The following is a 14417-nucleotide window of genomic DNA, read 5'->3' on the forward strand; positions in this document are numbered from 1 at the left end:
GAAGAGCGAAATACGCACGTGATAAAGTGAGCTGGGGTGCTATGGCTCCTTTGTGGAGCCACAGCACACCAGCTCACTCCTTTGTGGAGCCATAGCACCCAAGCTAAGCGACTGGCTCCTTTGTGGAGCCAGGCGTTTACGACCATGCCATCATCTTAACAGCATGCACATTCCGAACTCACATGCGTAAGCGGCATACCGTCGAACACATGCTTCGGTACTGTACAACGCAGCAAATAAATAGGGTTATTGGATCTTATCGGTTGACTGGTGCAGAGCTGATATATATATATATATATATATATATATATATATATATATATATATATATATATATATATATATATATATATATATATATTAAATATTTAGAGAAACGCCTAGCAAAACAAGCGCGACTGCGCTTGTTTTGCTCGGCGTTTCTCTGAATATTTATTTTGATTTCATTTGCAACTGATTGATTATGGAGTCAGGAGATACAGCCACCAAATCGCCCAATTTAAATGAACTAGCGGTGACGATGTTTGAAAAGACAGGAGAGTACATTCAAGCCGAACTTTCATGTGAGTTTTTCTGAATCAGCTGATTCTGAATGGTTTATGTCGCCGACAGGTGACAAAATGCGATGTATTTTCCAACGTCCCGGGTTGTGTTTAATATCTGTACGATGTCATAAAGAATTTGGAAATATGCGTACTTTGGCATGCGTAAAAACCTGCTCAATGTATGGAATTGCTTGCGCGTGTTTCGCAGCTACACTGGACAATTACAGGTTGACAGAAGAAATGAACAAGCTGACCATAACGAAGTACAGTGATATGAAACAAATCTCTGGCAATGTCTCGAAAGTTCTTGAGCACCTTATCGAAAAATGTGAGTCATATGAAGTGCACATATCTCTGACCACTGTAGCCGTGCGAAAATCGTTAAAGTAGCGTGCATATGTCTTCCCGTTCGTTAGATCGGCGTCTAAAGCCGTATTTGGACCAAATTGACCAAATGGAGGACAGTGTGACTAAATTAGAACAAGCAGCCTACAAGTTGGACGCCTACTCCAAGCGACTCGGTGAGGAACCCGGCGGTTAAATGTTCACAATTCTGGCTATTTCACATCCTTTGTTGTTTTTCTTTCAGAGGTGAATTTCAAAGTCCTCGAGAAACGGTGAATGTGGTGGTATATACCACCACACAAAAAAATATCACATACCGCTGACATTCTACAGTAAAACTCATGTTCTTTCGCTGTTGTGAAACCGACTCTCACCACTCGGTGCCCGAGACGCACCACCCGAGGTGGTAGAGCAAAGTGTGAGGAGGTAACGTACTTCCGCTACGCAAATAGAGACGATTGACGTGCTCGTCGCTTGAAGAGGAAGTAAAAATGCCATAGAAGTTCTAGTAGGATTGAGAAAAACTTACATTTACAGACTGTGCAGAATATACGCAGTTACGTATAAAAAAGTTACTAAAACAAACAGAAAACAATTAGGAAATGAACCGTCTTCTGTAGGGCAACCCTACGGGATTCAGCAGGCAAAAGCAAACAATGACAACTCTTAGTACACTTGATCATTCTCACACAATGTTGTATGATGTCTTATACTTTCGATTCTCTCCCGTGTGCTCATATTTGGGGACACCTTAAAGAGTCCCAGGTGGTCAAAATTTCCGGAGCCCTCCACTACGGCGTCTGTCATAATCATATTGTGGTTTTGCGACGTTAAACCCCACAAATAAATCAGTTTCAATTGCCTAGTGCGCTAGTAGTTACGAATGTTTTTTGGCGTCTGAATGATGAATAATCTAGAGTAACGTCTTCCTTGCGTTTATTAAACTATACGGAATCGCAAAGCACACTTCAATATCTTTTTCTCATTTTTTTATTTCACTTTGTATTTTATCAATGCTGCCGATATTGCGGGCATGCTCGTGCGAAATATTCGTGAGCCAATTCTCGACAAAACGCGCCAGCTAAACGCAATCGTCTCACATTCAACGTGTCTACGAGGATCAACGCTGTTGCTCAACGAAAATAAAGTACACCGGTAGAAATAGGTCTTTCACATCAGTAGAGAATAGGTTACGGAATGGTAGAATCACTCGTCGCTCGCTTCGAGACATCTAAAGCAGAGACTGGGCCGTGGTCGCAATATTTGAGAAGGCAAAGAAGCCGATATATATAGCGAGCCGGAGTGCACCGAAGCGGTCTTGCACGTAGAGAAGCGCGGGAAGTGGCAGTGCATCGCTAAGCGGGAAAAGAAAACGGAGCATCGAGATCTCGTCGCAGAGTCGTACATCAATCCCTGTTTCCGCACGGCTGATCATTTGGCTAGCAGAGCGATTGGTCCTCACGCCGGTTGCATTGGTCATTTCTTCCGTCGTAATTGCGGATCCTCGATCAAGTCGCGGCTTCCTCTGGGAGGCGCTCTATATGCGCCGAGAAGCTTCACGACGTGAAATGCGCTACGGGCGGCTGCCTGTTCATTCTTCGCTGGGACGGAAGGCCTTAAGATTAAAGAGGTCGACTCGCGATCGCTATTGTTTGCCGAAGAAAGCGAACGCGGGGAAGGAATGTCATATGGACCTTGCCACCATCAACGTGGACTTGTCTTTTGAGATGCCATTGTGTGTTGAGACGAAGCTAAGCAAATTTGTGAGTCAACTGGAGAAACCGGCATTTCAATTCAACTCAGGTGGAGAAAATGAATCACGATGAGAAGGAAAAGGAAGAAGCAAACGAACGGAAGAACAAGGAGATTCGTCACTTCTCAGAGCATGGCGAGGTATCATGTGCTGGGGAAAAATGCTAAAAGTAATCAAAGATTACAGAACAGATGTTACATGTGACAAAACAGGAGGAATCTTTAAAAGAACAGGAGGAATGAATCGGGGCAGGTCACGTATGGTGCGGAGCAATTAAGCGGTGGGCTAGAGTCCCCGAATGAATGCCAATATACGGAATATGCAATCGAGGACGACATGGTGCAAGCTGATGTAACTAAAGTGGAATACTTGCAGACGTAGAATGACGCCAAGTTGTGCACTGCAGTGTTAATTGATTATCGATGAGAGGTGTCATTGCCTTTCGTAAGACGTAAAATAAGCTTGCTGATGGTCACAATAGAGATGCCTGTAAACCACAATGCATCTCGTTACTTTTTGACACCAGACGTCACATTGCCTGTATGTGCCCTGTTTTATATTCTGTGTCCAAGTATGTCTACAGTGCGTAAGCAGCCCGTTTTTAGATGCGGAGCATCTTATACTCGCGCCTTGTAGTGCGCCGTCCGCGCCGTCCACACCGCTTCTCGAACATTCGACAGCTGACGCGCGCGCATGCGCCGTCGCGCCGTCGCCCACTCTTCCACCATCTGTGCATCCCTTCCTCCTCTACACACCGCGCGCGCTTCACTCCTCCACCATCTGTGCACCCTTCCTCCTCTACACACCGCGTTCGACATCTACAATTCTCCTGATTCTCCAGTGGACGCGCATGTGGCGTCGCGCTTCGAGAACATTCAACAGCTGACAGTGCATGCGCCGTCGCGCTGTATATATACTCAAGGTCGGCGCTCGCTCGCTCAGTTGCCGCTCGTCGGTTGGTTTGTACGGCGTGTCGACGTCCAAGGTCACGGTGAAATGAATTCCAACGAATCCACAAACACAATGATCGACGTCCCTTCGACCAGCGCCGCCCTTTCGCATACGTGTGTACGTGTTCACTCATTTAACACCCCCTCCTACAACCACGTTAACCAATTTAGCCATCGACCCAAGTAAGTCGCAATTTAACACCCCATTTCACAACCACGTTAACCAATTTAGCCATCGACCCAAGTAAGTCGCACTTTAACACCCCGTTAACCAATTATATGCTCCGCATCCTCCTCAGTGTTCCCCCGAGGGAAGCTGCGGGCAATTTTTTTCTTTGGAAGATGACACCTTGAGGCAGTGCTCTGACGCAGTGTGTCAGTAGCATGCGCGCCTTTGTAATCACGCTGACCGTGTCATAGCCCATCACTGCCACAAGGTGTCGCCCCGTAGAGCAAAAGTCGGCTGCTCACGCACTCTATACGCAGATGTGAACGCGGCTGAATGTGTGACTTGCTACAAGCAGAGTACGCTTGGTCGAAGGTTCTTTATTGCTCTCCTAAATTTTAGTATATGTGAAAGACTCTTTATTCTCGATTGCTTCATCATGTTCTATGCTATCAAATTTCTTTCTATATGATACAACGTACTCAAAACATCACAGGATGATAGCCTCAAGCACAGACAAAATTAAACTGGCAAAGATTTCCAAGTTAATCAATCAATGTCAATGAAACTGATAATGAATCCTTTTTTTCCTTGTAACAACGCCTACAATAACACTGCCACTAAGAATGGTTTGTTGTCTCGAAGCGTGTGGGTGTTTGCGGATGCATGACTGTGACGTTGTTTTCACTCACCAATATTCGAGCATTTCTTTTTCTCCTAAAATGTCTTATGTGCTGTTGTATTTGTTGTATCTATTGTTTCGATTGAAAACTATGTAGTCCAATTGTTATGTGTACCTCCCCTACGTAATGCCTTTCGGCGATTAAGGTGAAATGTAAATAATAAATGAAATAAAATAGGCGTAAGGTAGCCGACATGAAAAGGTATTACATTGGGAGAATCAAACACGCTCTGAAGAACGAATGAAGACTAAAAGCTGGGCATAGGCGAAAATCAGATGCATGTATTAGGAACAACAAAGGTAAGGCCACAATCAATATGGAGACGATAGTTGAGGCGGCGGAAGAGTTCTACACAGATCTGCGTAGCAGCCGAGCCTACCAGGAAGATACTGTATCAAGTAGTAGTAGCCCAGATGATCCGGCCATCCCACCAGAAAGGACAGGGTAGGTAAACAAGGTGTTAGAGGAAATGCAAAAATCAAAAACGCTGGTGAATATCTCGTATCACCAGACCTGTTGAAAGGTGGTAGACATACAAGTGTGCCTTCCCCGAAGATAATCGTGAGGAAATGCGAATGCACTTGTTGCACTGAGAGAGCATACTGTTACCGTCAGCCACTCGTATTCACCGACTTTTTAGTTGCGTAGAGTTTAACACCAACTAAAAAAAGAAAGCCAGCTAAAAGCGATGACCTCATGAAAAACATACAATTCTCACTAAGTCACCACCCTTTTCTCTTTCATTCGACCTCAGATTCGAAGAAGGTGTGTTTTTGATAAACTTCATATTTTCCTTATTCCTTGTATTTTCGTGGAGTGTCTATGTTTTAAATTTGGTGGTTGCCTGGGTTATATGCTCTGCTGAATAACAGCAGGTTCTTTTTATACTTGAATATGAGCCAATACCCTGCATAAACGAGCCAAAACAGTCATTTCGTGATCTTATTACAACCGTTAGAACGAAGTATATACCGTATGTTTCATCAACGAGAGGTGAGCTTTTATCAAGGATATCCGGTCAGGGGAAATTTTCATAATGTTGCTCTAGCGTCTATCTTTTAACAGGTAAAAGAAAGAACGCGTTGAAATAAGGCTCGTGAGGCTACACGAGTGACAGTAAATTTTTAAATATATTTCCTATAAATATTACGCATTCTGTTTCTATAGTGCGTGTACGTGGAGGAAGTCCGTGAGTTGCTCTGTTTTACCGACCTTCACGTTATTAGCACAACGCACTAACCAGCTGAGCTTGCAGGGCATACGCTGTATTGTGCCGTTACATATGTTCAGCGAAATTGGCTGCCATATTACGAAATACACGGGCTTTGGGAATGCACCAGCCTTTCATTCTCATTGATAATTTGACCACGGCTTGTTGCAGGCATAAATATCTAGACGCAGCCAGTGCCTCCTAACACTGGGTTATTTGCTTTTAAAGGCTTGTTTCGGCTGTAAACACGTGGGCGTGGCAATCTAGGGACAAGTAATGAGCACACATGTCGTCTAATACCTCAAACATGGGAATTTGAGGCTCTCAGTACCAGTATGGTGCTATTTAGGAACGCCCAAATTTGTCACCAAAGTACAGAAACGTGTTCGTTTTCCACTCCTCATGGAATGCGCCCGTCGCGATCGTTAATGTTACCACCTTAATGATGAATTGACATATGCCGAAGGAACACAACTCTACCCTCATAAGCGCTGCTCTCTTTAGGGAGTTTGTTAGACGGCGAACAATAGCATACCTGTATACACAGAAGCGAAAAAAACAAAGCCGCCTCAGTGGGACCAGTCAGCGAAGTGCAAGCGTCCACTGCGTGTGCCATGAAAATCTGAGCAACCATTTCAGTTGTTGCGATAAGTTGCTACTCCGGTATGCCAGCAAAAGGATGCATAAAAAGAAGAAAAAAAAACATGTAAGTGTTGCGCCAGAGATGAAAAACAAGTAAATTACAATTTAATCTTGCCAGTGCGCTTGTTTTTCTCATTGGACAAGGCTAAAGTACACGAGGCAGCTACTCTGCTTATTTCTGCTTGCTGATGTGACTCGATATACAAAAGAAAAGAAGGTGGTTTGAGAAGAGAATTTGCTTATTTTCATTCCGCCATCTACTTTCGTGCTTACTCGTTGTTGTCTTCTGCACTCTAATTTTACTGACAGTCAAGCTAGAAACATAAACTTGCTGTCCGGGGTCCTGAAAGGTCATGCTAACTGGTACAGTGGCCTTAAATACATGAAAGAAGATAGATACGAAGCTTCAGTGAAAACGCGGCTTTTTGCTTTTGACATTTCTTTTACGTTGTTGTGTGTACGTTATTCTATTCTCGTTTTACTATGAATTTCTTCAGTATAAGTACAGTTCCTATTGAGCCTAGTTCTGAAACAATCACATTATCATGGCACCACGATTGAATAAAATAAAGTGCATTTAATATTTTTGTATTTTTGCTTGCTTTCTGACTTTTTTTTACTTTACAAGTAAAAGCCCTCCACTGGAGAAAAAGTTCCGCTTCCCGGTAAATTCGCTTTTATATTTGATTTGTTTATTTATTTGTTTGTTTGCTTATTTATAAATACTGAGATCTTTTAGTTAAAACATTGCAGGGTGGGAAAAGTATGCAAGGATAGGATGCATGCAAACAAACAATAACGATACAAATGTAAATATAGAAGACTGATTGATATGTCGGGTTTAACGTCCCAAAACCACCATATGATTATGAGAGACGCCATACTGCAGGGTGCGGGGAATTTTATTCACCTGGGGTTCTTTAACATGCACCCATATTTGAGCACACGGGCCTACAGCATTTCTGCCTTCATCGAGAATGCAGCCCCGGACGCCGGGATTCAATCCCGCGACCAAATATACAAGGCTAAGGCCTAAAAATACACTGATTTCAATAAGTATACACAGGAACGCAATACACAATAACATAACGCATAATAACATCATAGCACATTACATGTTACAGACTAACACAATATTTACCGTAAAGCAAATAAAACACAATAAGAAGTGGTGGTTGAGGTGAGCTATATATACGTGCTCTATATAGATCAATTAAACTACAAAAAAGTTGTCCAAAATAGTTAACAAGTTCACCCTGCCTGTACTTTCAGCCTGTTTCATTTATAAATGAATAACTTCTAACTGCGTGAAACGCTTTTGCTTCTGCTGCTCTTACGTGCCCGAACGTGTCGAGAAACAGCAGTAAGCGATAGTTTCCGCCACATAAATAAATCCATAAAAACCTTTTGTTGTTTCAAGTGTGCATTGATATCCGATCAAACGTATAACTACTTGGGACAATGTGTCAGCTTCCGGTTTTCTTCTCTCTCACCACCACCACTTTGGTATAATAGCAGTGATCAGTTGTAGTTTCGATCGCGCATTTGTTTTCACTAATTGTTTTTTTTTTCTGTCTCATGCCAAGAACAACGCTGAGGGGCCTTGCATTACTCCATCGGTCATGCTCTTTAATAGGGGCGTTCCGCACGCGTCATGCGACGCTTTCTTGCACACGCCGTTACGTGATAAGCCCGAGGCCATTGGTGTTTACGTGTGCTTAGTGTTGCGCAAGTCTAACTGGTCGAGCCATGTCATACCTTACGTCGACTTCGATTCACAAGAACCAAATAAACGATGTTTTTCACGAGGCGCGAGAACCCGCCTTCAGTGGTCGGCGTCTCGCACGTTACCTATGGACCACGATCATGACCGTAAGCGAAATTCTTACAATGTATGCATGTCCGATAGCCTTGTTATGGCGCGAGCAGAGAACCCAGCGAGAGAAACATTCGGAGAACTCGCGTGGTCTGCTCTATTGAGGTGGAAACCGACAGAAACTATAGAACGAAAAAAAGAAAGAGAGAGCTCCTGCCCACACCGATGATGTTAAATGGATATTGCGGTTCTGTCGAACACTCCGAGAAGCTTGGTCGCTCACAGCGCAGATCCCCTCTAAAGGGAACCTTGCCCTGACAGATGACGGCAAAGTTGCCGGGCATGCATGAGCGTCAGTGAGAGGAACGAAGAGCGGGGTGTTTGCGTCAATCAATCATTTTGAAGTTCGTTTAGCTTATATTCTTTTTTGTTTATGCCATGACATAACGAGCAACTGACCTTACTGAGGCGACTTTGCTGCATTCATTTTGAGCTCTGACGTAGTTCGTTAAGAACTAAGTTACGAATAATTAAAAGAGAGAGTGAGAGAATATAACACCATATTAATGCTAGTACAAGTCACAAATGTACCTGAGTATTGCGCTTATAAACAAAAACAATGATACTGCAGTTCTATTCCACTATGGTTATTTTCTTAAAAATATAGTTATTTTCGTAATTGTTTTTGTTATAAATGCGAGCAAGCACATCAGCAGGCGATCTCTGAAAAAGAGGTATTCAGTTCGAAAGCATGTTTTCGTTTAAGTTAAGTCGTATTCAGAAATAGTATTCAGCTCAGATAAAATACTCCATTTTTGACGCTGGCATTAGTGTCGCGGACGTCGCATTAGGGCCTAGATGTTCCTGGTTGCTTGGACATTTCAGGTGTTCCTTCCTTTTCGTACTTTAAGTAATTTCACGAAGTCCTAGAGAGGACTTTGCGAATGCTCTTGTGAATCAATTTAGTGCTCTTCATCGGCGACCGTAGATCCAACACCAAAAAAAAGGCCTACGGTCGCGAAGGTACAGCTGCACGAGATCTTTTATGACTGCATTGCCTGACCTCCCTGTAGAAGATTAGGAATTTTCGCGAAGCCCTCGCTTGAGTGTTTTCACGCCTCACTTTGTTTAGCGAGAAACGGAGCGTACGATGCCAATAACGACAAATTGGAAAAGAGCCTGCGGAAGGCGAACCACGTACCGCTAAAGCTGCTCAAACGGCCAGAGAGACATACACGTAGCGTCGCCTGCCAATACACATGTCGTCGTTGCTCCTCCTATGCGCCGTGTAGTTTAAAAGGTAAGAAGAAGCCAGCTTTGCTGCCTTCTTGGTCGTAGATTTGACCCCCCCTACCTTGGTGACCCGGTTTAGATGGGCACGGCGTATGCCGCACAAGACGGCCACTCTGTGCGGTCACGTAATGTGTATGCATGTGTGCTTCATTACTCTTTTTCTTTTTCTTTACTCTTCTTTCACTCTCCTCCTCCCCTTCCACCTGTGAAGGGTAGCCTACCTGTTATGTCAAACTGGTTAACACCCTTGCCTTTCCTCTCTATCATTATCCTTCCTTCCTTAGATGGACACGAAATACAATAACACACGTGTATTCTGGTCGAAGTGCGCGTTAAAGAAAATCAAGTGGCTGAAGTTTATGCGCACAACGCCAACATAAAATTTCGCGTATTCATATCATCGTTTTGGCACGTATTATCCTAAAGTTTAGTTTAAAGAATTTTCGTCTCGCCGCAGGAATGTTTAGTGTCAGCGTGACCAGAGTCCTTCAATGGCGTGACAAAGGCTCGCAGGGTTTCTGATGCCTAAGGTCAAGACAAGTAAATGAGATGTTATTTGTAGTGATTGTAATGTAAATATGGAAAAAAAAGTAGACGAAGAGATTCCCCACCAACCGAGCTCCGTTTCTGTATTGAATGCACTGAGATTGCAGTCCTTTGGCCGTATTTTTCGCTGAGTACCGACAATGTCGCCTGTTGCAGAACCTCTGTTGAATGACGTCTCTGGTTCGTAATTCCCAGAATAGTGAGGCACACCTGTGGATGTTGTAGGTACCACGGAGGTGACGGTGGTCTTGTTGCTGGAGTGGAGCCCGATGGAAGGCGTCCTCTATGAACAGAAATAATCTTTGAAAACATCACTTGTGGTCTCTGAAGTGGTACACACAGCAACATGGTGACCGGAAACTCGGCAGAGATGTCTTATGTGGGCTCCTAAATTGTCAGTGGTGATGTATGTTTCAATCAGATGCTCTCTTGCGATAATAGTTGTCCGCTGATGGATCGGTCTCGGCTGACAGCTGCACAGGTGCTGTTGTCATCCCGACGTACCAAGTCATTATAAAGTTCAAACTATTCCATAGGACATCATTCACAGCAGCGGAGCTTGCCGCCTTACGTGCTGCTATACTTTATATTGCGGAAGCATGGCATCAAAATTAGGCTGTGTTCTCTAACTCGAAGGCATTCTTTCAGAGCTTGCAATCAGCTTTACTACAAAGGGTGCATCAACAACTAGTAAACGAAATAAGAGAAATGCTTCAAGAAGTTTTTTCGAAAGGACATGACGTGGTGTTCCAGTGGTAACCGGGACATTGTGGTATTGTCGGTAACGACCTTGCTGATGATGCTTCTTGATCCATCCACGTGGACGCCCAGACAATCCCAATACCGTTGTCGAGAACCAACGCTGCAAGGGGCCTTCGCTCGTCTGCTAACACAATGTCGGAAACTTGACTGAGTGACCCCAGTGTCGGGAACCACCACCTACCTAAATTGGACCCGTCGAGAAAGCTTCAAGTTCCATCGGACCTCTCCCACCGCGATGCAACTTTACTGTGCCGCCTGTAGTTAGGAGTAGCTTTCACGAAGGCGTACTCTTTTCGCATAGAAATCATTTTTGCCTTTCATTTTTTCCCTTCCTCCTTCTCCTGAGATTGCAGTAATCGTGAGATACGACGTAGACATATTCTCTGCTTCATTTTCAGTGATGCGGCATTGAAGCTCTTATCTTGTTATTGCGAGATTTAAGGTCACGTGATCACCGTTGCGGACCACGTTTATGAAAAAACAACAACATTACAAACCAGGCAATAGTTACAACCCTAGGCATAGTTACACGCATCTACTAAACAGAAAAAAGCGAAAAGAGGTTCATTAGAACACGTAAGGAAAGAAGTCTTTACATATGCAAATATAGCCCGAATAATCAAACATTCCTGCAAATGATAAGACAAGGAGGAGGAGGATTGAAAGAGGAAGGACAGGGAGAATGATAAGGCAAGTAATTAAACAAGCCATTGTGGTGTTAAGATGGAAAATTTTGCCCCGTCATTATTAATAGACGTTTGCATAACCAACATGCCTGCATTCGTTGACTAATTGATTGCATTGATGCACTTAGTAGACCACATAAATCTTCCCATACAAGAGGTCTTGGCTTCGCTTTAAAGTAATGTTCCAAAATAGTGAAAATAAACTAGCATACCATATGTTTCTGATATAGTTACCAACTCGTTCTCCTTTCTAAACCGCTATGTTCACAAGCAAGAGTTGTACGCGTCCAGGGACGCCCAAAATAACAACAGCAAAAAAGAAAACAAATTACGAACAATATGTTGTCGATGTAGTGATCGATGTATTTTCCTTCTTAACCACAAACTTAACCATACGATACATCCAATTCGTTCCATCCGAATCCTTTTTCTTCGTTCCACACAAGTGATTTGGTGCGATGGCCTAGACTCGAATACATTAACCAAACCCGTATACTTACAGCAAGCGGGCACATCTGCGAGGAGGAAGGTTCTACCGTGAAAAATGGTTGAGCATTCCGAGCCTCCCATTACGCCGAGAGAAGTAATCTGCTCAGACGCGAAGGCGCCTCAGGTCTGCCTCGCTACTCGAACATCGAGCTGCGCAATACGTCTTGCGTGAGATTGGTCTCGTAGGTCGCTCGCTAGAACGAGATCTTCTTATGCGGCTGCATAGCAAAACAACAAAAAAGACACACTGGTAAAATGAACGAACTGCTATGGTTGTTATCGGGAATGTGTGTTGGGGGATCTTCACTCTTCTGCAGCAACCTTTTTTTTTTTACATAATCAGAATGTGCTACCATTAGGTATACTTTGGGCAAGTCTCGCAAGGTAAACTGCTACGTGCGAGAAAAATTGTATTACAGTGTTCCACAATAGGCAGCTTTATCGTATTTGCAGAAGTACTTACAACTTCACTTAGAACACTGAAGCACATGCACGCGTAAAGGCAATTGCAGTATGCGATAGGAAAGCGATTAACGGGGTTCGTTGGTGAATGTGCATGATCGTACGGTACTTGGTACAACACTAAGAATAGCTAATTGTGTACTGACTGGTCATATATGCCTAACTATTGCGTACTGTTAGGGAACAGGCTTATAGACATAAATAAAGACGGGTGAGAGTTGATGTAACGGGTATTTCAAGGTCGTGACCTGTTAGTGCAGAATCCAAAGATAAGACATAACTTTTCATAGCGAGCATGTGAACTCTGGGTGGAATGTTCTAGCTTCGTCGCTACGACATGCCGCTGAGATGGGGGACATTGTGTTGGACATGTCTGAAGTGGTTGAGTGACCGATTACGCAAAAACATGTGCCAGCTTCTGAACGCGCCTATAGCGAAGTGGAGATGTTCTCGGCAGCTGTATATCATACAACCGGTGCCGCGGAAACGAAACCTGAACAGAAGTCTGAAAGTCATTACGGTGGACAAAAGAAAAACAAAAACAAGACAGCAGTGCGCAAGCACACTTTTAGTTACACTTAACGAAGCCGAGGTGGAGTTTGCCAGATTTAAGTGGTTTGAAATACATGTGAAATGAAGTAGCGCCGACCAAACGAAAAGGTTTAAAACATTAAAAATGACAATCCGGATACCGTACGGCAGCCTTTTCATTTTGGTCAGCTCTATTTCATTTCGTTTTTATTTCATACTTTTTCTCGAACAGCCGACGCTTCGTGACACCACCGATCTCACTCTACGGGCTTAGGTTCTTCCAGCCTACGGTGTCATTGTGTCGTGATCATAGCATACGTACATTTACGGCGCCATTGTGTGCTCTTTCTTAGTTTTCTCGCACCTTACCGTTTCACATCGGCACAGATGAGCACAAATGATAAAAAAAAAAAAACTTTCTGTCGACAATCTTGACATTACAAAGAAAAGAACCAAGAAGGTAAAGGAGTAGCATTTACTCCATTTTGTCGCACTTGTGAAATACAAATCTGTTTCGGGCAGCTAACAGAAAGGAACTTCTGCTATCACTTCTTCATCATGACGCTTTTGCCTCAATGAAAGTGTTGTGGGGGTGTGTGTGTGTGTGTGTGTGTGTGTGTGCGTGTGTGTGTGTGTGTGCGCGTGCGTGCGTGTGTGTATGTATGTGTGTGTGTGTGTGTGTGTGTGTGTGTGTGTGTGTGTGTGCGTTTGTTGTGGTACAAAGCGAAAAGAAAACAACGAGCTTCGAACCTATCAGGCACTCCTTGCCAGAATAAGAAAGAGTCGATGGAATTGCCCCCTAGCGTGAACGAAAACCACCCTCAGCGCCACGTAGTCCGTCATTTCACTTCCCTCGAGAAGTGGTAGTAATAGGGCTCATTCGGCACACTCCCACACAGATGGCTCTGTTGGTTCTGCGCGGGCAGCAAAAACGATTGTATTCTGGATAAGAGGCCTCTATTGCTGCCGCCATCTTGAAGCTCCTCGTACACGAAGGAATCCGCTTAAGACGTACAGCTAAGCACAGCTCAGAAACTAGAGCAGCGTTTAAACAACTGCACACAAATAAGTGAAACAAACAGGCTTTGTTTAATTCCCCCCAAAATTTCCAAGCGAGCGTCTGAGGAACACTTTACCTTAAAGTCTTTTACCCCATCACTCCCTCCCTTTTTTTTCTTTTCACACCAGTTGCTTCCGCTCCCCCGAGCAGATGAGGGCAATTTCGGACCATGTCGTTTTGTCTAGCTTTTTTCTATTTCTTATTTGCCTATCTCTGTTTTTGTTTTCATGGTCCTTACCATTCTATTTGATGGTTTTTGTGTCAGTTAACCTTTTAGTCTCAGTTTTGGCAGATTTTTCTCTTTCTGCGTAGCTTTTTTCGTTTCTTCCAATTCTCGCCTCACAAGGCTTGTACTTTGCCTGGTAGCATCAAGGCACGGAGAGGTGCTTTCAGAGGGGTAATTACGAAGTTACTTCTTGGAGGCGTCCGTAACGGGTAAATTGAAGTGGGTCTAGCAACGCGTAATGACGATTTACTC

General features: G+C 43.8%; 1 protein-coding gene across 1 annotated transcript; it reads left to right on the forward strand.

Annotated features, from left to right (window-relative positions):
- The first annotated feature begins 398 nt into the window (after nt 1–398).
- On the forward strand, nt 399–5142 carry LOC142769808 (biogenesis of lysosome-related organelles complex 1 subunit 2-like). The gene is made up of 4 exons (XM_075872660.1): nt 399–563; nt 754–873; nt 962–1066; nt 5114–5142. Exons 1-4 carry the CDS (start codon nt 464–466, stop codon nt 5140–5142), a joined length of 354 nt encoding a protein of 117 aa, XP_075728775.1. The 5' UTR covers nt 399–463.
- Nucleotides 5143–14417: the final 9275 nt, after the last annotated feature.

Source organism: Rhipicephalus microplus, chromosome 1, assembly GCF_043290135.1.
Source record: "Rhipicephalus microplus isolate Deutch F79 chromosome 1, USDA_Rmic, whole genome shotgun sequence".
In the NCBI taxonomy this organism is placed as follows: Eukaryota; Metazoa; Arthropoda; class Arachnida; order Ixodida; family Ixodidae; genus Rhipicephalus; species Rhipicephalus microplus.

Coding starts and splice junctions, on each gene's coding strand:
- LOC142769808 (XM_075872660.1), top strand. CDS start 464: ATGGAGTCAGGAGATACAGCCACCAAATCGCCCAATTTAAATGAACTA. Junction 564..753: donor CATTCAAGCCGAACTTTCAT/GTGAGTTTTTCT, acceptor CGTGTTTCGCAG/CTACACTGGACAATTACAGG. Junction 1,067..5,113: donor CGCCTACTCCAAGCGACTCG/GTGAGGAACCCG, acceptor AACTAAAAAAAG/AAAGCCAGCTAAAAGCGATG.